At 40.4% G+C, this 26,446-nt stretch overlaps 1 protein-coding gene across 2 annotated transcripts in view; it reads right to left on the bottom strand.

Annotated features, from left to right (window-relative positions):
• The window catches only part of CSTF3 (cleavage stimulation factor subunit 3), a 49,327-nt gene that overhangs the window by 1,435 nt on the left and 21,446 nt on the right, over window positions 1-26,446 (bottom strand). Inside the window, exons 4-20 of one of the 2 annotated variants that reach the window (XM_082058918.1) lie at window positions 14,811-14,843; window positions 14,322-14,419; window positions 12,845-12,911; window positions 12,712-12,746; window positions 12,479-12,605; window positions 9,809-9,886; window positions 9,442-9,604; window positions 8,795-8,904; window positions 8,282-8,398; window positions 7,349-7,423; window positions 5,940-6,083; window positions 5,749-5,851; window positions 4,145-4,214; window positions 2,672-2,867; window positions 919-1,072; window positions 423-517; window positions 232-292 (exon numbers count right to left, since the gene is read on the bottom strand). In XM_082058918.1, coding sequence (XP_081915044.1) covers window positions 232-292; window positions 423-517; window positions 919-1,072; window positions 2,672-2,867; window positions 4,145-4,214; window positions 5,749-5,851; window positions 5,940-6,083; window positions 7,349-7,423; window positions 8,282-8,398; window positions 8,795-8,904; window positions 9,442-9,604; window positions 9,809-9,886; window positions 12,479-12,605; window positions 12,712-12,746; window positions 12,845-12,911; window positions 14,322-14,419; window positions 14,811-14,843 — 1,726 coding nt within the window. The remainder of the gene's footprint in view (window positions 1-231; window positions 293-422; window positions 518-918; window positions 1,073-2,671; window positions 2,868-4,144; window positions 4,215-5,748; window positions 5,852-5,939; window positions 6,084-7,348; window positions 7,424-8,281; window positions 8,399-8,794; window positions 8,905-9,441; window positions 9,605-9,808; window positions 9,887-12,478; window positions 12,606-12,711; window positions 12,747-12,844; window positions 12,912-14,321; window positions 14,420-14,810; window positions 14,844-26,446) is intronic. The other variant, XM_082058919.1, reaches the window with a different exon arrangement.

Genomic DNA, 26,446 nt, shown 5'->3' with positions numbered 1-26,446 from the left:
AAATGTTATTAAACCAGCAGCTGGTGATTTCCAGCTTTTTTATGTGTTGTTGATGACAGTTAAATGTACAAACATCTCTATGTAGATTCCAGCCTGCAAACGCAGCCGTTTCAACAGTGTACCCTTAACTAGTAATGACACATCTGTCAATGAGGTTGGGATTTCAGACAGTAATATCCATATGTAAAACAAAGTCACTGTCACAGACTCCAGAGCGAACAAACAACTTACTGTCTGGCAGTTTGCATCTTCTGAATATCTCCATGAGCTCATCCACTTGAACAAAGGGACCCTGATTTGTTAAATAAGGAAAAGAAGAAGTTTAGAAGGTTATTTTCAATGGAGTGATACATACTGCGGTTCTGTCTAAACAGAAACTCTTCTACAACTTTCTGAAGTTTTCAGAATTCATTAAAACAAACCTGGAAACAAACAGGAGGTGGCAGGAGCTTCATGAGAACGACAGCTGCTGGTGGAACGGGAAATACCCCCCCTGGGACGGGATGTAAACCTGGAGCTGGGGGCAGAAAAACTGTGTGAAGCCAGCGCAAGAGACAGCTAGACCTGACTTGCTTTTACAAAATGATTATTTGGCGCAAGTAATTGCTACCCTGTCACTTTTGCCTCTACTAATTACATATTGTTTAGTCAGTGATCTGAAGTCTACGAGCAGCGCATGTAACAGCTTATTACTATTTACCAGACCTCAAAATACTGGTACTTATTTCCATGTGACTTTAGTTTTAGGTAAAATACATACGCCTTTAGCAATCCAGTTAAATAACAGCCTAAAACGTAAGTACAGGTGGAGATGGCTGGAGACCAGGAAAGACTCTACGATGAGTTTTGCTAAACACAGGTTAATGACAACTCGCTGCCAGGTGAGCGTTACCACTTCCCATGGAACATCTGACTTACGTGCTAAGTGTCTTGGCTGAAATGGAATCATTTGCTGAGTGTCGGGTTTGGGATATTCAGGTTTTCTGTCCACTTCGTCTTTGAGAACAGGCACGATGGAAGGTGCAACCACTGGGTCCGGAATGATGGCTGCCAGCTTGGCACGGGACACGTCCTGCAAAAGCCAACGCCAGAGCACTGAGCTCGGCAGCACCACGGCGCTCGTTTAAATGACACAACAAAACATCCCTCTAGACCGGTCGCTTATCCTCGCTTTGTCATATTACCATTGCAGATGTCCTCTGAGAAAACCATCTGGGCAAAACTCGCATGTTTTCATCAAACATTTTATTCCTACAGTGTCCCAGGTGGGAGCGGAAACACTTGTTTGTGCTACCGAACGGGACCGTATTTGTCATTTTTGAGTAGCTCCTTTTTTTCTAGGTTAAAAAGATGGAGGTGAACCAGTGCAGAGCACTAGGCCTTCACAACTATCATTTCTCCCATTTCATTCCCTAGATTGCTTTAGCTGTTAAAGAAAGTGAGCGTAAGGCAGCCAGCAGGCACGCAAACCATCGGCTCAAACAGGATCCAATCTTGGCGTGTTACGAGCACCAGAAACCAGCCCAAGGGCTGAATCAGCCCCGGGCCACCCTGCCAGCATCCATCAGGACGTGCTGTCTCGTAAGCACACCTGTAACTTCAAAGTAACCTTGTCCCGATTAAAAGAAAAGCACTAAAGAAGCATTAAAAGAAAAGCATTAAAGGAGCATTAAAAGAAAAGCATTCAGCGGCAAAATGTCACCCTTACTTCCACCCAGCAGATTTACAAACTGTGTGAAGACCAAGAGTTCAGCTGCTTTGCCAAATGCAATGACTTCTGTATTTTTCAAAAATTGCTTTTTTGTGTAAGAAGCACATAAAAGCCAAGGTGCTATTTTGGAGACATGAATTGAAGGCTCTCTTCCTGTTCATGTGCATGGGAAACAGCAGTTCCTCCAACTGAACTGTTTCTGCCTCTCTGGCAGCCTATCATGCTTAAAAAAATACATATACAGATATATATATATATAGATATATATATATATATATATAAGGAAAAAAAAAAAGGGAATATAAGCATTTTCTTCTAATGGTTTCCCAAAGTGTTATGGCCTTCCACATGACTAAACTGTAGTTAACATACACCTGGTCAGACACAGCACCGATGCAGGTGTCTGGCCTAGACTTTAAATTCCAAATAGCAGCACCAAAGCACTTCAGCCATAATAACTGAAAAAAAGCAGCAGCCCCTGATATCTATAGATGTTTTTTTTCCCTCAGGCATTTGCAGCAGCCACTGGGACTGCAGTATTGTGGCTTTGATACAGTTCCTGGTGAAGCCAGTGGAGTTTTGCCAGCTGGAGCGGAAGGGCAACCAGCGATGTTCATACAGATGATTCTACAAACTTCCAAATAACTGGGTTTTGATGGAGCTCAGGTTTAAGTGGAGGCTGGTGGCTGGGTGGTGATGGCATTAACACACGGACCTTTCCGTAAATACAAATAGGTGAAGTAGCTGTGTTGTGTTCCTGGCTCCCTCCTGCCCTTGGGCCACCGTGCCTGGCACGTCCCTGCCCAACAAGACAAGGAGGCAGCACAACAGTTCCAGGCCTATTCTACCTCCTTTTCTATCAAGGGTAAAAAGCATAAGGCAAGTCCTAAACACAAAATTGCTTAAGTTCGCTACGACTGATAAGAATAACAGTAAAATTCAGTGTTCTTAGCCACTCACCTTATAACCAAGGGCCTTCAGTTCGCTCGTAGAGCATGGGTACAAATCCATGAACTTATACCTGTCTACCAGCAGAGCTGTTTCTTTACCCTCGTATTCTTCCTTGAATGCCGTAAACCTCCGTTTTTCCACTTTCAGGATACTAGCTAGATCACCAATGTTACTTTCGAAAGCTAAAAACCGAGCCCAGATTTCCCTATAAAAGAACAGAGAAACAGCTGCTCAAGGAGAAAAATTATAAACCAATTAAAAAACACACGAGAGGAGAGACGCAAAGGAGCTAATCGGTGAACATGTGACCGTTTCTATGCTTTCTTTAGATGTGTCTATAACATGCATTTACCTTTCCAGTGCCTCAGGTATTTCTATAAAAACTTTCAGTCTAGTGGATCGTAAAGGACTTTGGTATGGGAAGCAAAGGATTACTGCTGTGAACGACCCCAGCGTTTGAGGTGAGCTGTTCCTAGCAATGAGATGCACTAATGGACTTTGCTCATCCCACTACACAGAATCTCACTCTGATCCTGATACATGAAGGACTTTTCAACATAGATTATGATTGAGTTCACCTGCAGAGATTAGCGTATTCTAGCAGGGAACTGCAATACCCTGTAACACAATAAGCAGCACTTTAGAATTTTATGTAGCCCAAAATATATAGTTACTGCTTATTTGCGGAAAATCTCATATATAGCTTAAGCAACATCTGACCATATTTCTGGACTTGATTCATTTTAGCTTTGGAGTTCACCTTTGAAGAAGATTCAGCTTTTGAATTCTTTGTTGTTTTTTTTTTTCCTCACTTTGAAAAGGGACATAAAGCATTTCTCAAGAAAGATGAGAATTAAAGCGCAGAATGAATGTGCAGAGCAGTGCAATGGTTGAGTTCTTAGTTTTGGTGCCTATGTTTATGAGAATAATAATGGTGAACACTTGGACTGCAAAGCGTTTGGTAACCATTTTTTCAGAGAAATATATTTAAAAATAGTAATGAAAATGATGGTGAGTGGTTAACCCAAGTCTTTTCTGGTTCTTTCCCCATTTTATTTTCAGTTGGCTGGGAGGTGCTCAGCATTCTCCTCAATAAACTCCTGACTCCCCTTCTCTAACACGACACTCCTGAGAGATGTTCTCAGCTCCCTCTCCCCATCTACCTAAAGAATCTATATGGTGAGCGATGTATGTCATGAGCCACGCCACCAAATCCTTCCTGCACAGGAGGATTTTGCGCTCTGTCCCCAACAATCTGTCAATGAGGTTTTAAAGTCAATAAACAAATGAATTTCACTGCAAGGGGGGGACAGGGACTTTCACAAATCTGTCACGGTTATTGCTATTTTCGCATGAAGAGGGGAAGGAACATCTGTACCTAATTTTGTCCTGCTGTTCAGTTTTCTAATTTCCTTGGGGTGTCTGTAGTTGAAAGGGGTTATGTATCTTTTTTAGTGTAGTGAAACTGCTTTGCAGACATACCCAGATTTCTCAGGTGGAAGGCTCCCTGAAGTTAAAACACGTTCAAACAAAACTCTCGTATTATTGTCCTCTTTAAAAATAGAAAGAAAAAAGAAAAAAAATCACACTGAGTAAAATATACTAAAAGACAATTTTAAATCATGTCCATTCAAAGAAATGTGTACATTGAATTAAATATAAAGTTGACATTCTGATACCTGGATTTGAATTTCAGGAAGTAGAAAAAAAAATATGAATGCCTACATAAAACCTTACCAATGTTAAATTCTACTGTGAATTTCTTATTTGAAAGTCTATTTTTGTTGGCAGCAACCAACCAACCCTCATACAGGTTCTTTGATAACAGCACAGCTATTGCTTGGCATCTCTTTAGGATCTCTGGTTTTTGTTTGGGTGGGTTTTTTTAATATCACAACGACATATCTCAGTCATTTTAAATTTGGCGTTTCAATTCATTATTTCCCTTTTAAATCAGGGTAATATTAATACACTTGTATGTTCCTCAGAAGACCTCCCAAAATTATTAGACCTGGTTCTTGAGGAGCATCCAGCCTTTGTGTGTCTTCAGCTGGAGAATGGAAGGGTTGGTGGTTTTGTTCTTAAAACTTGCAGCTCTTTCCCTTGTCTCTCACTGTGCATTTTACCATATGTTACATTTACAGGAGTTCATGGATCAATTTCCTTGCTTTTCAGTAAAGTCTGCTGGGTTGCTAAAACACAGCAAATACACTGGCAAGTTTTAAGATCACTTTTTCCTGATGGCAATCTATGCAAATATTCGCGCAGACCTAAAATAATTTATGGCAAAATCAAATATACTTTGACTTGAAAAAAAATATAATCTCTGTTTAATGCTCATAGGAGAAAAAAAGGTCTAAATCTGTTTGAAATGTTAGAGCCTGAAAAAAGCCAAGGTAGTGTAGTCTCACAGGAGGGATTCATGAGCCTGGTGCCTACAGAACAGCCTGGGAGGGTCAGGAGATGCAGCCGCCTTCAGCCACCGCTCACAGCCGCAGCGTGGAGGCTGCTCCACAAACCTGAGCGAGTCCTTTGTAATTAAACCCCGGTTGTGTTACACCTCTGTGTTGGTATGTTACGAATCCTAAGCTGCCTGCCCTGCCTGCACCCTGTGCTTTGCATTCCAATCCTGCTCCCCAGCAGCACCTATATTCACAATTTGCTTTTCTATCTTGCTCATCTCATCTGTTTCGGGGAGAACGAGTTTAAATGAATTCTAGTAGAGACCAACTAACCCATCGCTCCTCCCGTGCTGAAGTTGACCTCCCATGGATCTTTCTCCTCAGGATTTAGATTTCTCAGTGTTCTCCCCCCTGTTCAAAGCAGATGCTGTAAAACTACTGCAACATGAGCTGCAGTTTGGAAAGTTCACTCTCTGTTCAGTGGAATCAAGATCTAATGTCAATGTACTTCTGGAACTTCAGCAAGGACAGAACAGCAAGGTTTTTTCCCAAATTAATTGCTGAGTTTTATGAAGAGGTTTCATTGCTCTTCGAGGAGAATGAAAACTAAAATACAAAGAACTTGGTTTGAACCTAAATTCACAGAGAATCGCTTCAGTAGACTTCTCAAAGCTTAAAGCTTACCGTTCAGGTGAGACAGGTAGTCGATATACGCCAGTACGTATTCTGGAATGTCCCCATATTTTTTCAGCCCAAGCTCAAAAATCTTAAAGGCCACAGACTTATCCTGCAAACATTACAAGAAAAGAAGTTATTAGCTTCAGTGAGCTACGCACCCTCCTGATTCGAATATCAAACTAAGCACATGTGATTACCTTACTACAATAATACTCCATTAAAGCTGCTGTAACGTAGACGTGATGGCGGGTCCGGGTATCCTCTCTTGCTTTCTTAAATATCATTCTTCCAGATTTTATGCCTTCTGCTCGCCTTGCAAATTTCATATATTGGATATAAACCTAAGGTGCATATTAATATTTACATAGTATCAGTGCTGACAAAGAATACTGTGATATAATAAAGTTTTGGAGTATATCTGAAATAATCTTTACTCACAAAATACAGCTAATAAATCATAATAGAAACAAGACTGTGTTTTGCCTCTGTGTTGCTTTGCTATACTGAGGCAATGGAATATACCTCAGACCGATGCCCTGAAGTGACAATAGTTAATACACAGATTTGTCAAGGAAGGGGAGGTAAGAAGATGGATGTAATTTACATAAGCTGGTGGCTTCAGAGAACTAGAGGCTTATTGTAAAAAAGGTAACTTTCCAATAAAGTTAAGGCATCCATAAGGCTAGAGAACAGTAAAAAGGCTCGATGAAGCATTTCACTGTACATTACACCATCCAAGTTACAAATCATCCTGTCTGCAAATACTTATACCCGATCAAGGAAATAATGAATGTGCTATTTAATTCAGTGACCAATTTGTGATTTGCATTTCTTTGTGATTTAACTTTCCTCTACTCTGAGTTAGATGACAAAAACCAGCATTCCTCAAATAGGGGGAACCGGTATGTGGTTCCTCAGAAAATGTGTATTTGGGAAGCATTACGATCAGTGTTTAATGAACAGACATGTCAGTAAATGGATACCTTTCCTCTGACACTGACCTGTTGTTTAATTTTAGACCTTAGATGACTGTTCTCCTTCTCATGCTTTGTTGTGTCTATTTATAAACTTAGTAACTTTTTGAGGGCAGGTTACTTTCTCACACCATTTGTTCAGTACTGGCACAGCTGGCACTCAATGTTATTCACTATATAACTTAAGCAGATGTACAGTCATACTCTTTGGTACTTATGTGGTGCATTACAAATTTATTTGCAAACTACACGTACACAATCCAGTGTATTTCAATTTAGGGAGACCCATGGGCAAAAGTAATGTGCTTTTAATCAGTTAAGGTGAGGCAAAGTGAAGTTTTAGTTGAGCCAACAAAACATCCACCAACACTTATGAGCTGTGTCGTGACATCTTTAATATCTTATGTCTTCATGTGTTGTTTCAATAGATTTTCCATAAGAGAGAGAGCAGAAAAGTGCACGACTTAGTGTATCTAAGTGGATTAAAGGCGATAATTATCAACCTTGCTGAAATTTTAATCTGATTTTGTCATCTCAGTACTCCACTGCCTCAGCACCTCCCCATTCTCTGAGTGTCCTCAGGTGACTGTCCACGCAAACGTGGAAAAGCTCAGGACTAAGGACCATCTTACCAGAGTGGGATCAATGTCTTCAATAGCCAGGAGGCGGTTATATATGCTGTGTACTTTCTCATACTTCATCCGACTCTAAGTAAATAAAAAGGAGATACAGACCGCTTGGTAATACTATTACAAATCACCTATGAGAATGCAAAAATCAACCTGAAGAAAAGAAAAACAAATGGTTTCCTTTTTTCCCTAGTGGAGCAGTTATTTTACTCAGATGCACTTTTTGTCTTGTGCAGTCATTTCTTCCCACATTAATTTCTCACTAGTGCTTACGCACATGCTTTTCAAGAGCTCTGGAGTCTTCTAATTTAGTAATACTGCAGCAGCACCACCATTGTAGGTGTTTGGGAAGACTTTCCTTTACCTCTGTCTATAAGTAACGCGCACACAGGTAGGAAAACCACCTTCTTCACTCCCCAGCCTACACCTTCCAAATTATCCATTCTGTTCCCTGCCAGCTGCAAGTTAAATTGTGCAACCTTAAAACCCCTAAATAGCCCATACGCTTGGGATACAAGAGGATGCACTGAAAGCCCAGGAAAGCTTTTACTTTTTTTTAAGGGCGAAGGGATTTTTTTGCTGTCGTCCTCAGGATCTCCCTGCAAAGACTCTTCCATGTTATGGTAAGTAAAATTGACAAAGCTGATGCTCTGGTAAATGTAAATCTATCAGCCTTTCAGCTTCATAGTGATTTGAAAAATATAGTAAATATTTAAGTGGAAAGACAGTAGAGTTTTCAGAAGTTTTGTAACTCATACTACGGGCTTTTCCTCTCCATTTTGTCAGCTCAGTCTCAGAAACACTGAATGAGGTTAGGACTAGAAGACCCAATTAATTCTATAGAATTCTGTGTATTCACTATGTTTCAAACAAATGACATTATTAATGAGAGATGTCTTTAGGTTTTAACGTCAGTACATCGCTATTTTTGCTCACCTCTTCATAATCTGCATATGCAAAATAAAGAAGCATATTCTTCTTTAATAAAGTGCTGATCGCTCTTTCATAAATATTAGCAGCCTCATCACTGAAAAGTTTAGCATTGTTCATGTCCTGTTATAAAATAAGTATGATAATATAATTGTTCAACATCTGTGACAATGAATGCCAGTGTATGGAATATCTTCTCTGTGTGAGAGGTCCCAGTGAACTTCCATGCAGTGCTCCAATAAAGAGATAATCATCTCCCCAGTACTTAAGGAATCACAAAGGCCAAAAGAATCCCACCCAGACCTAAAACTGGCCAACAATGCAATAGTTTTTCATAATTCTTATCTTAAATGCAAATATTTTTATTTCTTAAAATAGCCCCAATTTTAAAATTCTGAACATGACACAATTTATGGTGTTAAATATTTTTCACCACCATCCCCTTGGTTCTTCAGTATTTAACAGTACACCAGGTCCAAGCGATGAAATATGAAAGAAAACCAATGGCGACGTGCTTACCCCTTTTTCAGCGAGCAGTTTACTCGATTGCTCGAGGTACTGTGCAGCTTCATACCAGATGTCTGGGTGATGTCCCAGAACCAAAAGGCATTGCTCATAGGCAAACATAACTGGGGGGGAAAAAAACCAAACATCAACAACATAAGAAATATTCCCTGTATATTAGTGCAGAAATGGTACCATCTTGCACAATGGAAGTATGAAATACAAAACCCAGCAAATAAATCAGCCAATATTAACACTAATTGGCTGTGAATACAACAATCCCAACCGCAGTTCTTTTATATTGCCAGGAACTTTATGGATCATAACTAGCAGCTAAAAATCTGCCTCACCCACAGAGGAAGGTGCAGATCTCACTCAAGAACATCAGCCATGAAATCAGATCCATTTCCTGAGCTCCAAGGAGTGTTCAGTGGCACACGACTATAGCACTGCACCCCCAAATCCATGGATTACTGCCAGCTTGGCTTGAGCAAAAACTAAAGAGTAGTATAAAAAAAACCCACCCACACAATTCAAGAAACTTGATCAACTTCTGCCCCAGCGTGATCCCTGAACACTAAATCACATCATCACTTACACTGGAGATCATTAATGGAGCTAAGAAATACAAATGTACACGTCCTAGCACGGTGTCTAATTACCTCTTTTTGTTATGAGGGTTTGATCCTCTGTACGCAGAGGATTGCTCTTTTCCCACTGGATGTATTTCTTCCACATGTCTACCTGCTGAGCCTCCTGCGGGGTATTTTGGGGGGGCACAGAGGGAGCATTGCGGTCCAGACCTTTCATCACTGTCTCATACTCCTGAAACAGAAGCAATATTTAGAACAGCAGATTTAAACACACTAAACACTTACTTTAGGTTGTGCTTTATAAAACCGATACAAATATTTTAGTGTATCAACCTTATTAGTCTAACACACACATTTTTATTTGAAAATCAGAACAAAGTTTAATGGTAGTTTGTAGAATTAAACAGAGCAAAGGAAAGTCAGGGGAGGTTTGTACCTTTGCCACACGTCGTGCATTCATATAATCTCTACTCCTGTCTTCAATCATCTTCTTAGCTAAGTGAATATTGATTCCCTGGAGAGGGTGAAAAAAAGAACTGAGAACATGCAATTTCACTTTGGAATTACTGGATCTTATTTCATACAGAAAGGATATTGCAAGGGGATGCAAAAGTGAGCTAGAAGGGCAAAGCTATTTTACAATACTACTAATCTCAAAACATACTGCATTTTTCCTAATAAACACATCACAGATGGGCAAGAACTTTTTTATCAGAGAATAAACTCACTAATGAAAACCAGCTGACCTAAAGCATCTCAGTATACTTTTAATAACAGCTCTCAAAACTACAATGAGTTTAACATAAAGCTGCTGGGGGAGAAAGTGGAAAGAATGTATTTGTGACTGACATCTTTCCTTTTAAAGGCTGGTCAGTCACAGCTCCCTGTCTCGCTGCTCACCAGCAAACACCAAGACACCACACGAGGAATTTGGTTTTCTTTGACAAGCAGTAAGAGGTGGACCCCAAAGCTCTGCCTTCTCTGCTCCTGAAGTAACTGACTGCTTTTAAAAGAGCTTATCTTCAACATCCACCCTGCCACGTGCAAACCTCTGTCTGCTGAGCCTGGGGACCTGTCATTGCAGGCTGACACCCATCCAGGACCATGCACACACCGAGGGCTCTGCCGCGCTGCTGAGCAAGAGGATTTGGGGCAGCCAGTCCCCCAGGTACAACCCACACCTCAGCAGCTCACGGGATCCCAGGCAGGACCAGAATCTCAAAGAGCTGCTCTTACGGCAGGACAAGCAACTGCCCCTTTTGTTCAGGCCCATGTCTGGGTGGATTTTGCTGGCGTAGCTCGCCAGGACTTTGGGGAAGGTGAGGACAGCTTTCAGTCCCATTCCAAACAGGCACCTGAGGTGGGTGTCACCTCACCACAGAAGCGAGGTGCCATCTGGACTCTTGCAGAGTGCTCTCCGGGATAGTGATCCAGGCCAGGTAGCACTCCAAACCGGCAACGCCCCTTTGAACCCAGGACCAGGCTGAGGACGCAGCAACGTTCTCCCAGGACGCGTTCCCAGCCTTGCGCTGTGCAGCCTTGTGAGCCAGATTGTCACTTCTCCATCTCACTATGGGTGCTACTGCTCTTGTTTATGTGTTGAATCAAAGATAGTGGTGACTGACAGACTGATATTGCTACCCAGTGACTACTGACTGAGCTAAAGAGAAGCTTGGGAGTATTTTAATCACAGCAAATAGCCAGTAAATTTTCGTATCGAAACCTGCACATGATCTCTGTGCTGTTCGGCTGCTGATGTGGGGAATAATTTCCCCCTCAAAGAGCCCTTCCAGTGACCAGCACGTCCTCCCCTGTGCCAGGACACCCACAAGCAACAGCCCCAGCCCTCAAGGCCAACCTGGCCACAACAGGACATGCAGAAACCCATGTCCAAGCAGAGCGCCAGCCCTCAGCTTCCAGCGGCTCTGAACAGCCCGAGCTGCTCCTGGTTTGTGTTACAGACGTCAGCCAGAGCTGCCTCAACTAGAAGAAGATGCAAAACAAACGCAGGACAGGTTTCAGCTCTTGTTTTGACAGTCTCCCTACCTATTAATGAAAGGAGAAGGAACTAGCAGTGACAGCTGTCATGTGGGAGGAGAAGAGGGGGTTTACAGGGAAGTTGTACTGGGGGGTTTCCTAGGGAGGAGAAGACAGGTCGCTGGGCATCCTCCCCCGTGGTCAGCAGCCATCTGCGGTGCCCCTGAACACCGACACACTTGTGCTCTGGGTGCCAGGAGGTTCTCCCGCTGGCTAAACACAGTGGTCCTATTAGTGTCAGGTCATCAATCCTACAACTCGCATAATTAATGACAAGGAAAGAGAAACCGTCCCTTCCGTCCTGCTCAGCACGCAGCTGACACGCAGCACGTCGGCACCGCGACCCCGGGCGCAATGCACAGGACACGGGAGGGCTGAACCCACGTCTCTGCTCGATGGGGCTGAGCACGGGGGCACCCACCCTCTGCTCTGCATTCTCACGGAGGTTAACAACCTGTTACTAAACGTGTTTACAACACCACTATAAAGGTGCAGCTACAAATTAGCCTGCAAGGTCAATGAGCTGAGGTTACGCTTGGGGAAGAAATGTGGTAGCCGACTCACCTGAACTGATGCTGAAATGGCTTCAGGTGAAGGATGGTGAGGAGCATTTTACGTGTACTTGAGACCATGTAAGTTAATACGGTGAAGGAAGCCCCAGCCATCATTGCTGAATGCCATTTCACCCCGTTCAACTCTAACTGAAAGGAGGGGAGTGCCTCCTTGGGGAAGCGAGCCCTCATTGCCAGCTGATCTGCTCCAGCTTCCATTAGATATATTCTCCACCACTGATGACAGTGATTTCTAATTCACTAGCAGTTCCACTGGGAAATGGGTCAGTTGAATGTATGCTATAGAAAGTCTTTAAAATAAATAAAAAAAATTGCTCAGGTACCTGTACAGTTTTGCCACAGGTCTTGGTACATACTGTACACAAAACACCTGTTTATACTGCCAGTCATCTCTTTTATACATAATTATTTAGTGGTTACAGTTGGGGTACCATACTTGATTCTGTGATTATTATTTCTTTCTTAATATCACAAACAAATGTCACATTCTTGATTACCTCTTCGTATTTGTTATAATCCCTCCAGAGCTGTTCTATGTTTATCATTGGATTCACACAACCACGTTGGTAAACCCTACGGACAGCTGTTATCCTCTGGTTCTCTGCATAAGATCCTACTGCTTCTCTAAATAGTGGGGAGAGAGATGAACATCAGCTATTACAGATCAGAACTGGTATGAACATCAACATTACATTAACTGAGCTTAAAAGAATTCTTTTAAGGTACTTACACGCCCTTCAAAAAATTGATGTAATCCACCCAGATCTATGTGAGAAAAAATATTACAGATAATGAAACCAATGTTTAGTTGCACTTGTTATAAAGTTAGAGATAAAACGTGTTTTGATTAAAAAAAAACATACCTGGTATGACATGATTTCCATGCCAATCTTATCCAGAGCAAAATCATATGCCTGAGCCATTTTTTCTCTGAGGAAAAAATAAACCACAAAGACCATAGAGCAACTCTTTAGTATTTAAAAAATGCTTTATTTAAGAGTATTTTTTTGTGCAGCAAATTCTAACCAAACATTGAGACATAAAAAGTAGCATTCAACAGCTGAGCGTAAAAACTGGCATTCAGATAGCTTTAAATTCTGCATTTAGGTTTTTTGCATGGTTATTTAAGAACATTATTTAAGTCTGTTGGTGGCAATCTAGCATACTAACAATTCCTGAGCCTCCCCACCCCCTTAAGTGGAAATCTACATATACTATGTGAATTTGAGAAGCTAAAAAACAACTGCTCTCTATATGTTCTTAAGTGACAGGTGTTACCCATCGGATTTTTTTTGTTTGGTTGGTTTTTGGTTGTTGTAATTCTCCAGGACCACCAAAAAGTTGGGGCAATCAAGAGTAGCTCCCCTGTGTGGAAACTGCTCAAAATCTTTCACATGATTTCTCATCTCCCCAGATTCAAAGTATTTTTTCCCCAAATTTAAAATGTTCACAGAATATTTCCTTGGTCAAGTTTCAATGAAAATGGCTTTTTCTATCTCCCACTTTCCTCCCAGTCTCCTTTACTCAAACATCTTTCAGTACCTCACTACCTCCTTGACCACATTAACAGGAAAAATAGAGGAAAGTTAAATCAGATAAAATGATGGGGGATCACTGATATTTTTTTGATTGTTTCAAAACAGTCTCGTAAAAATAAATAACTGTATTTTGAGTCTCAATGCATTTGTTATCATGCCAGTTGTAGTACAAAGACATTATGGTGGGTTGGGAAAGAAACATTTTATAATGTTGAAAGGTACTGATATTTTTGGAAGCCTCTCAGTCCACAGGATTATAAACAAGCAAAATGTAGCAACTGAAAAGGGATGAAGATTAAGATACCCCAACATTTTGACACCCGGATTTTTTATGCCTTCTTAGACATTCCAAAACTTTCTCTGGTTACTGAGCTATTTACTATTGCTGGTCAAATATAGGGCCTCAGCTGGAATCCGTGCTGAATTTTGTGGAGACTAACAGGGCACTAAGGGGAGGACAGCAGGAGGTCCCGATGGAGGAAGACATGAGTTTCAGACCCACTCGAGCACCCGTCTCCTCTGTGGGGAACCAGCCTGCATTCACCAGCTACTCCCCCATTCTTGTTTCACCTCGTCATATGGATCCAGACTGAGGAAGCAATTTTACCCAGCACGCTCAATTAAAGAAATGCCAATGTTTTCTAAATGCAGATTATATATTGTAACAATCCCCCCGCACACACTCTACTACAAGATCCCCAGGCAGGTTTGCCAACCTATGTTCCTCCCCACCCCTTGGTCAAAAATCAAGAAGAGATTCACTGTAAAATGATAATAATTCAGAGCAACTCTGGTAACTTACTTGTAACTAGGTAGCTTCCCCTTGGTTTCTCGTACATAGGAAAGGTAACATTTCCACAAATCAATGTGTAAAACCTTCATAAGGCATCGCTGAAATAACTGTTTAATACATCAAGAAGACGTGATCAGGATTCCAGATAAGGAAATCAGGTTTCTACTTTTAAAGCTATACAGTATGAATTAAAATAATCTTTGTGATTATGACTGAGATGTGTAAGAAAGAGTAAATTAAACTGCTCATTCTTCTGACTAAAGCATCTCCGTGCTACACAAGGGAACTGAAGAGAATAAAGCAGAGAAATTCCTCTGCACACTTAATAGATTACAGGCTTGGCAGCAACAACAATTTGACTTTCGTGATACTTCTTATCTGTGTTTTTGCTTCGCACATTCAATGGCAGGTCTAGTTCTTCTCAAACTGCTTTAGCCTAATCACAAGACACTTTTTTTTTTGCTATAGAGATATATTACATATATTGATAGGACTCACCTTCTCCACTTTGTCATAATTTTTTGCTTTAATCTATAGGGAAGCAGAAAAAAAAAATCACTTAAGAAACTATTTTAGAATAGTAGGAATATATTCTTCATATACTACTATAGCATTCCAGTTTGTACTTTGCCTGCCTAAACTAATTGCATTGTAACAGCATATAATGTTGTAGAAATATAATTAAACATCCCCAAATCACGTACTTTAACTTTTTAAACATTAGTGGTTTTATTTTTTTTATTTTTCACCTCCACTAGGGCCAAAATTTAGGTACAAAGTTGTTTTCCTGTGTTCTAGTTTGGACACGCAGATTCACCCTCTTATTTCAAGGTACACTGTTGCCTTAAGTACATACATATATTATTGACTTAGGTACTGAAGACTCTAGGTCAGGATTTGGTAAATTAAGGGTAAAATACCACACTTACAAAACTAATAGGCTAATAAATGTATTCTGTTTTAATATTTATTTCTCAAAGTACACTCTGCTATGATATGCTGATGCTGAATAAGGGAATAATAAACCATGGAGAACCTGGTTTTCACCAGGCGCCCCCAGCCTTAGTTGTCCCTTCCAGGCAGGACCCAACCACGCTCACATCCCACCCAGTTTCACTCAGACAGCACACACACCGCAAGGGCAGAGGGCGAAACGTGGCCCAGAAGCAACAGGCTGCCTGTCAGGGGGGACAAAGAAAAGCAGGAGATGGGATGCTGAGGGCAGACTGGAACCCTTGATGTATTTATGAGCTCCAGCTACATTAACACACTGGGCGACCCGTCGAGACGCACCCCGAAGAAACAAGGAAAAATCAACGCCACCTTCACAAGATGCTTCTGTGTTGAAATAAAGAGACTTTAATGAAATACGGATTTGTTACGCTGTGTTGCTTTTTTTTTTAAAGCATTGGAACTTTTTAAAATCGCATTGCTCTTTGTTTCCTTTGGGGATTCACAGCTTTTATTCTGGTGTGAAACACGGGAGCCACAGGAGCAGCTCCGACAGCCTTTCCTTCTCCCCAGGGAGCACGGTGGTAGGCAGCAAACCAAACCCTTTCCCACCAGCTATTAATGATATCATTTTTATATCATTCCCATTCTGAAGTGCAAGAATTAGGAAACACCGACTCATTTGCTGGAGGCCTAAAACAAGTGCTATGTCCTGTCCTGCGCTGCCTTCCCAATTTGCTGTATCCCCAGTTTCTACACTCCTGCAACACCCTGGCCCCAAGAGCCCTAACAGAAAATCCCCATTTCTCTCACTCCTCAACAAGATTGATGAAAAATGGGAGAATTCAAACAAGCTTTGGGGAAAAGCTTTAATGGCACATGTGGCAGAACAGACCCCTGCATCTGCATCGCTTTCAAACTGAAGCAGTATCCTGTCCAGGCTGACAGGACTCCACAAAATCCAGGTTTGCAGAAAGTTAAGCCTCTTTATGTCTTGCACACACTACTTTCACACAGCCTTTCTGTACACTATTCAGTTAAAAGATAGGTGAGCAGCAAAATGAGCGATTACAGGAATAACATTGCTCTGAAATAACACGTAAGTAACATCAGGAGGCGGCAGGTGTGCGCTAAGGAGACCATTCTGAGCTGTGCGGTCCCATACGCCGACCCAACGCACCTTGGGGACGGACACGGATCATCCCACCACCGCTTCCTCACGGCTTTTTGTGGAGCACAACCTTTCAACCTTCAAAAACCACTTATAATAATTGTAGGGTTGCTTAGACAGAAGTTTCTTGTGGACACAAATTAAGGAGTCTGACGCTGCCCTATTTCTAGTGGAAGGAAAGTAAATTCTTCTATTTTAAACTTCTCCTCCATTGTAAAGTCCAAAAAAAGACATTTCCCATTTTTACTTCATCCTTTTTTGACAGTAACTTTGCAGGTTCCTCAGCACCTCTTAGAATATGCCGAAAAGGATTCAATTCTCACAAAAGAGCCAGAGCTCTCAGTCTGCACCTCCCACCCCCTGCAAACTCCTTTTATCCTTGGTCATCGAGTGGAAAATAACAAATGAATCTTGGTTTGTATGTCCAGCACACAGCACTGCTGCTGGAACTTTTTCCCCCTTGCATTTACTCAAGTAAAATTGTCAATAAGATGAACAGAAACTTTTTTTAAAGGAGTAAATCCCCAGGAGATGGTATAAATCCTTTCTTGGTGAAAAAACAAATAACCCACAGCTTTGCCAAAGACAAAAGGCATCATCTTGTGGTTATTCAAGAATGAGACCAAAAATGATTTTTAAAAGCTCAGAAGGAAAAGCTCTCAGCATGCAGGGCAAAAATTAGCGTGCCTTCCAGGTTAAGCCACGTAAGAAGTGTTTTGCACCTCTGCCTTGCATTGCTGTGCCCAACACAACTCCTAGACAGAGGTGGCAGGGCTGTGAATGCTCTGCCTGCTTAGCTCATCTCCCAGCCCCTTGTCACCCAAAAGCCCAGTGACAACTATTAATCAGCAGAAGTGACCTAGACTGACCCCCATAATTGTACACAGCACCAGGTAAGAGCACAGTAATCCCACTTTGTTTGCTAGAGCAACTTTATTAGCGCCTGGCAGCACAGTCACCAAGCAACACCAAAAGACAGAGCACAAGTACTTATCCATTAGACTACGCGCACTTTCAATAACCAAAGACCTTGAAAAGTTCAGGTATTTTGCCAAGAAAAAAAAAAGCTACATTCTTTATTTGTATGTGTTATGACTCAACAAAATATTTTCTACAAGAATTATCGGATATATGTAAAGCTGCCGACCACATCTGGACTTCAAGTCAGTGTTATGCATTTGTTAAATCCACCCAAGTGGTTTGATATTGATTTCTGAAAATTCAGAAATCTTGGTACCGATGAAGTTAGGAGGCTGGATATTGGGAACATTTGTTAAAAATAAAGGAAAATAAAAAGCAATATTAGCCCATGCCTAGTTTTTATGAAGTGCCCAGAGGCTGAGGGAAAATCAGCTCCCTCTCTTGCAGGAATCTGCATTTCTTGGCTCACCACTCCTGAGTCACTGCCCAGCACAGGGACCACCAGGATGGGGAGAGCCCCTCATTTCTGTTACATTCCTTGTTTGTTTCCTATTACAGACACAGGAACAGGCAGCGATTAGATGCAGACAAGCATTAAAGGATTGACATTAATACTGTATTTTTGTCCTTAAACATAACGAGGTAAACTGTAAGACTTCACAGCAGATTATGCTTCCATTTCTAACAGTGCCCGCATTTCTATTCTGATTGCTTCAAGTAAAGAAGAGGCATTACCCTCCTGGATGTTAATGTATAGGAGTGTCTTCATCAACTACAGAATAAGCTCAGGCACCCGTCATTCTAAGGTAAAACCGATATATATGAACATCTCCCCTCCATCCTTGAAGACTATACAAGGGCCACCTGGTCTGACCAGCTGTACTTTGATTCTCCTGCAGTAAAACACATCTGATCTTGCCCTCTTCTGCCTGTGGCAATGAGAAATTCCACCTGTTTTGCTGGAATAGTAACTTTAAATTTGATGCTCCAACAGGAACTTCAAGTCACTACTGTATCAGCTTTGTGCAAGACAAATTCATAATAACAGGGCCAAATTTCTTCCCAGAATACACAGTGTGCTTCCCTATAACAAGCTGCACAAACATTCCAGGGTAAAATTTAATCTAGAAATTACACTGCACTTCACCCTTTTACATAAACTTATTAAAAGACAAGTGTCATTTATGAGTATGCAAAGCAAGTGATTTTATTAATCTAGAGACTGCAGACTACTTATAGTTGTCTGGCAACATACAACACAAGCCTAAAAAGTTTTATTTTAACCTTTCCAGTGTTTCTTGGTTTCAACCAAGGTCCTAAGGGAGTGAGGTTAGCACATGGTATTTAAGGATCAATATGTCTTTTAATGCCATCTATTTCTATATCCCAACTACATCATCTTTTTCAACAGTTGTTTTTGAAGGAAAAACAATATTATTTCAAGCATAAAATCTAATGTTCCCTTATCTACCGCCTCCAGCTCTCCCCTTGGTGCGGCAGATCCTCTTGCCCGCTCCGCTCCCACTGCCCCTGCCCCATCCTCTGTTTTTTGGACATTTTTTGGAAGATGGACCTGAGAGACTCTGCACCCCGGGCAGACCGCGCCAGCTAATGAGAGATGGGCTTGGGGAAGAGAAAACTCCCCAACAGTGCCAGCGGTAACTTTCCGAGGATTTACTTCATAGTGGCTGGTATTTTTAGAACTATTTCCTAAGATCCGGTTTCATTATAAATACTACCATGTATGCAACAGCTTTTTTTACATAAAAATTCCACAGACACAGCATGTTTCGAAGTACAAACAAGCAGAGCCTATGTTTAAGTATTTGGAAGTATCACTTTTGTTTATTAACTGATGGAAGATCACTGTGAAAGACCTATTCTCATTCAGAGCTAGATGGTTACATATTAGATAATTAAAAAGTTAATGTTTTAAAAATAAAGTCAGACTACACAAAATTTATCATCAATGAATCCATTTGTGCTGATCATTTACACCCCCCTTTTTTTGTTACATCTTAATTGTTAAGGTATATTATCAATTACCTGCTGTCAAGCCCAGTAGGATATAATTTGGGTCTCCACTAGTATAGAACTGTAGGTGTAATAAAATACATTCACATTTCTCTACCCATTTCTAAAATACAGGCTAGGGCTGGTTGGAGAGATGTTCACACTTGATTTGCAGAACAAATACTGCTCGCACCATAGCAGTTCAAACTTTTCAGACTGCTTCAAAGAAATGTAATCTTTGAAAGGACGGAGAGAGCATCACATGCTAATTCACTCTTCTATCTTTAGCACCTTCCACCTTTTGCTGCGGCTTCCAGTCAGTAACTAATTGCGTGAGCACTTAACATGACAAACTCATTCTCCTACAGGTCAAATAAGAGCAACTACCTTTGCAAATAGCAAACCAAGCTCTGTTCAAGCACATGAAATGCGGACGAAATGCAGGACTAACATCGCACTTGCATGTGGTCATTAACTCAACGAGGATGGATGGTAACTGCCTAGATAACTGGATGTAAAGCTTATGTAGGCTGAACAATGCACGTATTTCACTTGTGAAAGATATTCCAAGGCTTAACGAATGAAATATTTTCTTTAAAAACATTAGCAGAGAATTGCAGATGTAATTTCTATAATATATAATTTTACTACAATTTGTATCAGATAAGGATTGAATGATTCGGTATTTCTGCAGCCTTTATTCAGATTTTCAATATTCCTTGTGAAAATATAGCTTTTATCTTGCTATTAGTAAAGACTGCAAGGAAGAGATATAGTACACTGAGTATGGGAAAACTCGTTTTCTCAAAATGTAATACGATGAGATTTTAAGTATTATCATTCAGTGTGGTGTCATTTTTCACATTCACATGCTTATGTTTCTCAGTTTCAAAGTCTGCCATAAAATGGGATTTGAACAGTTTCTTAAAAGTGTTCTAATGAAATGCCTCCAACTGCTACTGTTATGTTTATTATTTCTAGAGCTTCCCGAACCATAGCATTACATCACAATGTAAAAGTCGTGTTGTTTCCACTAGATATATACAGCCTCCCTACAGGATTGCAGTCACAGCTGCCATATAAATGGCTATAATGTAGAGAAGAAAAAAGCAGCGCACCATTTTGCAGTCTGCTTCTGAGGAAAGCCAAGAATAGACTATTCCAGTTGGAAGGCACCTACAGTGACAATCTAGTCCAACAGCCTGAACAGTTCAGGGCTGACCGAAAGTTAAAGCATGTAATTAAGGACATTGTCCAAGTGACTCTTTGCCACTGACAAGCTCAGGGCATCAACCACCTCTCTTGGTGTCTGATCAAACACGTTTCCTGATCACAACCATCATTTAGGTTTCACAGTTGCTTCCTGATTAACAAACTGGTGGTCTATCACATATGCCATCATGTATTTATATTTAGATATACTTTGAATTTTCTCACACTATTTAAGAATAAATAAACTTTTCAGTAACTAAAGGCATTATTTAAGCTAATGAACAGGACCTGTAATTCTGCAAATCCAATTACCAGTTACTATCCTGCACACAAATACCAGAACGGGCATTCAGTGAGCCGCTAATGAAAATGTTAACTTTCTATAGCAAAATTCTGAGCCATATCACCATTTTCTGTCAAAGACAAAAAAAACACCAAACCAAACCAACAAACAAAAACCAGCCAACCAAAAGAACAGTTTAAAGCAGCCGTGCCTACAGGAAAAGTGATCACTAGAAAATGAAGGGCAGGATTTTTCATAAGGAGCCAAGTTGCAGTGAGAGATTAGGACAGGCCAGTGGTAGAACTAAAGATGAAGAGCCAGTAATACGCAAGGTTGCTCCTCACTCTCCAACTTCTTGAGAATTGTCATTAGAGCCTCATGAGCCCAGGCCTTTAACAGCCTTCAGGAACAATTAACCAAAGCACATTGGGTTGCAAGGCAGTGTCTCACAACAGAAGTCTTTCCAGAAAAGAGTGAAAATGAAGAAATTCTGAAATGCTGCCCTGAAGACAGAGTAACATATGTCCCAGCTGAAATTTAAAAAGTTACATAAATAAGAAAATCCAGAAATAAGTTAATCCAGAAGAATACATGAATAGAATACCCTTAGGTATCAGCAAACTGTCTGCATTCTAGAAGTACAGTAATACAAGGACTGAGAACCTGGACAACCTTGCTGAACAAACTTAAACGGATTGGTCTAGAAGTGAAGATTAATGCACTGTGGTAAAGAAACTTAACTTTGCTACTAATAATATATTTTGGTATATTAAAGAACTAGCTACCCCCTATAATTCCTAAATATCTACTACTCCAGTGTAAAGAAGAACAAGGATTCATTAAGAAATAAGAGAGCTCAGACACAGTGTTTGTAAAAAAATAGCTATTGTGCTGTAGTTTAAACCTCAGTGAAAATCGATTTAATTTCCAGATACAGACAAATCTTTAGGAGTAGCATCTACCTCTAGTCCCTCACAAAAATGCTGGCCTCTTGGTCCAGCGGAGAGGCACTTTATTCATGTTAATACTTTGAAAAGCAAGCATGAAGTTCAGGCGCCACTGTCAAGAGACTGGCCACAGGCTGTACAGAGAAATATTTCTTCACGGGCAACCTTAAAAACTTGTGTGGTGACAAAACTGTTACGTGATTTTTCTAGTTGGAGAATGGTACTGAACAGCAACCACTGATACACTCACTGTCTCATTTATTTCTGATGTCACATAAACTTCTCTTTTTTCCTCTTTGTTTTCCATTTGGATTATAAAAATGAAGAAGTGATTCCTCAAGTATTTCCTCTTCTTTCCCATCTACTGCATTCTACTGCTATCTCTTCTCATTTTGCTTGTTTGTGCATTTTACTTCATTTCCAGAAAACAAGACAAAAACACACAGCAAGTCCACCTCATGTTATTACTTGCACTGCTATTTTCCTTCCTGAAAAACTGAGTCCCATTATTGCATATATCCTTTGTGGATTAATATAATTCAAGTAAAGCTGCAGAAATCGTCCTTTTCAGGTCAAGATGAAAAGCACACTCCGTGCTCTCCAAAACACAAAGACAACTTATCTATTATTTCACCATCCTATGGATGTGACAGTTAAAAGTTGCCTAGAAATCAGAGTGAAGAAGATAACTGTTGTCTCTCTAGGTCTTGTTTACCATGGGTACTGCCTCAGGCTACTGAACGGGCTGTTCTCTGCCATACAAGGTAAAGCTCACATACATGGCTCATCCAAAGCTGCAGCACTACCAGCTTTTCTTCCTTGTTCTACTTCCTCAAACTCTTCTGTGCAAAATGATGAAGTTTCCTCCATGAATGTTTAAAGGCAACTGTCCCCAACAAGAACCTGATATGAGGTATATAATCAATAGTTACACTTCCCCCCCATCACTTTTCATATATCTGCTCTTTACTTAGAGTAAGCAGGTCTTACGTGTCAATTTAAAAATCAGTAGACCACGAGACCCCTTTAATAAGCACCTTCTGCTTGTGGCCATACCATGTTTAGTAGATAGCAACTAGTATCTCCTGGTTAGAGAAAGACAAGATTACATTATCACTAGTTACTTAAAAAAAGAAGATAAGTTTTGATCCATTCCTTGCAGTTCAATCCATGTTGCTCCCACACTCTCTTTTGCTGACTTCTTGCACCTAACAGCTTCACGTGGTCATTCTGAGATACTGTTCCTTACCCACTAGTTTCACCTGACAGAACTGCATCCACTTCACTCTCCACGTTGTAGAACGTGCCTGTAACGCTCCAGCAGCCCACCCACATACACAGCTGACTACAAGCACCAAGACCTCCTACCCAACATCAAGGTGCCTCTCGCACTCCCTGCTCAGCACAATTTAAGAAAACAAGCACTTGTCTGAGGTGTTTAGGTCTTGCCGTGCACGAGCGTATTTTGTGTAACACTGCCCAGCTTTATGTTTTTAATCAGAAGAACAAGCTGCCTACTCCAAGCATTTCTTCCAAATAATGGGAAATAATCCAGTGTTCTTTACTCATTCTGTCTGCGTTTGACTGCACAACACATCTTTACCTATGGTACCCATTCTTTAATATCTTTTCCAAATCAGGATAATCATTACCTTTTTTATTTAAGCAATTTGCCCATTATCAAATCTAATAAAACATTAACTCTATGAAGTAATTTACAAATGCTCTGCACCCTTCTATTTCCCATTCCTTTCTAGTCAGATTCAACTTCATACCTAGATTCTCAATTTGTCTGCAAATCTCATTTTAATAAAAAGTCAATTTTCAACATGCCCCATGGCTTATATAATAATTTCCTCTTCAATTTCACACCTGCTTTAAGCCACAGCAGAAAACATCACCTCACATTCACACTCCCACAAACTACCTTGCTTCCTTCCTGACTTACGCATTTTGGTTCTTCCTACGTACTTTGGTTCACTTCTGCTTCTCATTCCTGTTTTTCAGTGTCTTCTGTATTTTACAGAAGCAGTGGGAAGTTTTAAAATGTGTTCTCAGACAGCTAACATCAACAGATCTACTGGTATCCTTTGTGGTTATTAGGAAGTATGCAACCTCACAAAGCAGCAGTGCTTTTTTGCCTAGAATTAATTTTATGTTGGTTTAACTCTCAGAGGAACGAACTTATGGGACTCAAAAGCATATACAGCACACATTGATGGCAAGTTAATCTGTTAGCATGACAAAATTAAAGACTTGCTTTATCTATTGCCCAGATCATTAAAGTTAAAAAGTTAAATTAAGAGTGAAGCCCAAAAGCAAAGTATTTGGCCCATCTCATGGGGCTACAGATCCCTAATTTGTGGACTCAGATAAACCACACCAGTTTTTCTACCTGAATATCATAAGCAAACAGCCCCTCAGCAGGGGCAGCAGAATTGCACATACGCACTCCTCGAATGCTTTGTTTCAGCTAATTTAGTGAGATAACAGGTGCCAGCATCTTCCACAAGGTTGCCAGACCGGGAGCACGGACACACTGCAGTTTGACATCATCACTAGCGAGGCACTGACCCCATAACCCAGGCTGAAAACTTACATTACCCAGACCTTAAAAACAAGGCAGGGATCAGACTGCTGCAACAGATTACATGTCAGAAGGGGTACATAAGGCATCGTCACCCAGAAAAAATAAACCACAATTGTTTCTATACACAGACCTCATCCCTTACAAAGTTCTAACTAAAGGTCTAACTTAAACCCCCGAATTTAAAATCATCCAGTTGCTTTTCGCTTCTATCAGAAATCAGTGCTCATTAAAGTAACATACAGCCCATTAAAAAAAATTCCTCCTTTGATTTTGATATCCTCAAAATATCTCAGAGAAAGTAAGACAGCAAAATTTCTAAGAAAGTGGTCATTTACTATGTAATTTGATGAGATAGCTGGGGAAAATGGGACATTTTAGGGGCACTAAGTTCCCCATTAGGTTTATAGTTTAATGATTTCTTCACACCGTGAATTATGATATTTCAGAAAATTTATTTTTGTAGAATAAAGTTACCAAATTTTTGGACGGAAGGTTTTAAGAATTCACCATTCATTCACCAAGATTATGTTAACAATATATCTGAACAAGTCAGAGTTGCAGAGAGACTTTACTTTTTAAAGGGATCCTTGAATATCTATTTAAAAAAAGAAGCAACACATCTAGAAGACAGCAAAGGTCCCTTAAGGTCTTCACAGTGACTTCGCAAAAAGGGCTAATAGTCCAATTGAAGATGTAAAAGGACCAGAAAGAACTGCTGCCCTTTTAAGTCATCAAATTCATTGAGAGGCCATGCATTAATTTCTCCAATTTTATAGCATGGAACTGGTCTAATAAAGGTTCCCTCCAAAATAAAGACAGGCAAACAAGCAGTTCTCCTAAGGAAAAGGAATGCAAGTTGCTCAAAGAGTAAAAACAGCACTAGAAGATGTAATTGTATCATACAGCATAATTTTCTTACTGTTAAAATATTAGCACAAGACTAGCTTGGCCTGTCAGCAGAGGACAAATCGTTCTTGGTGTTTTGTATCCATGGCTGGAATGTAAAGAACAATTTTCCAATTATTTGTTGCAAAAATGGCCCAAAGAATGGTTCTCAAAACCATTAGCTTGGTCTCGAGCCTCCAAAGGTACCTGGGGCAATAATGTTTGACCACAGAAGACAGTTGCCTCATCACAGGAAAAGAAGAATCTGCTAATAGTGGAGAATGAGGCTCTGGCACAAGTAATTCTCTGCAACTGTGTTGCAGCATCAATTTGCAGTTGATAGGACATATAGCGCATTACACAATAAACCTTACTAAACCCAAACCAAGTGCACTTGAACTGCAACACTACCAAAATAATCTTACAAGGAAGGGATGCGAGTCCCGGCTTTGCCACGGATTTCCTACGAAATCATGAAGAAACATTAATTATGTCAGTAATTTACTAAACTGGGAAATTAATCTGCCTCAGAAATGCAAGATTAACGTAATCACTGAGCTGGTTTTGTTCTATAGCAATGCGATAATTCAGCTGAAGTACAGGGAATTATATTTTCTAATACAGGCAGCTGCCCTAATCAAAAATCCTTCATGTGTCTGTCAGAAATCAAGGAAATTCTCTGTTTCCTGAGAATGCATATTCTTAATCATAGTTACTGAAAAGTCTCGTCTATAACATTAAGACAGACTGTATTTTGAAAGTCGATTACAGAATTAAAAGTCCAGATTTCTGTCTTTTGCCAATGAAGAGGAAACAAAATTCACTACAAAAGCAGAGGTGAGAATTAATTAGTTTCCTTCAACATATGAAGTTTTACTGCAGGGTCTCCTCAATATCTAGTTACCCAATCTGGACTGATCACAAGCAGCTTAATCTGAAAACACATGAACAATATAAATCTTTTTGGTTAAAGAACTGATGCAAAAACATTTAAGTGGATAGACTCTGCACAACTACTCCGGGACCTCTGTTTCTATAATACTTGAATATCAGCATAATTACTATCTCAGATAATCAGTCTGCTTAGTAGATTTAACAAACAGGTTTCTAGAATATTGAAATGCTATACTGCTTTCCCCACTCACATTGTATAAGTACATT

This window comes from Streptopelia decaocto, assembly GCF_964273445.1.
Source record: "Streptopelia decaocto genome assembly, chromosome: 7".
NCBI classification, from domain to species: domain Eukaryota; kingdom Metazoa; phylum Chordata; class Aves; order Columbiformes; family Columbidae; genus Streptopelia; species Streptopelia decaocto.
This window is presented reverse-complemented; position numbering and strand designations above follow the sequence as displayed.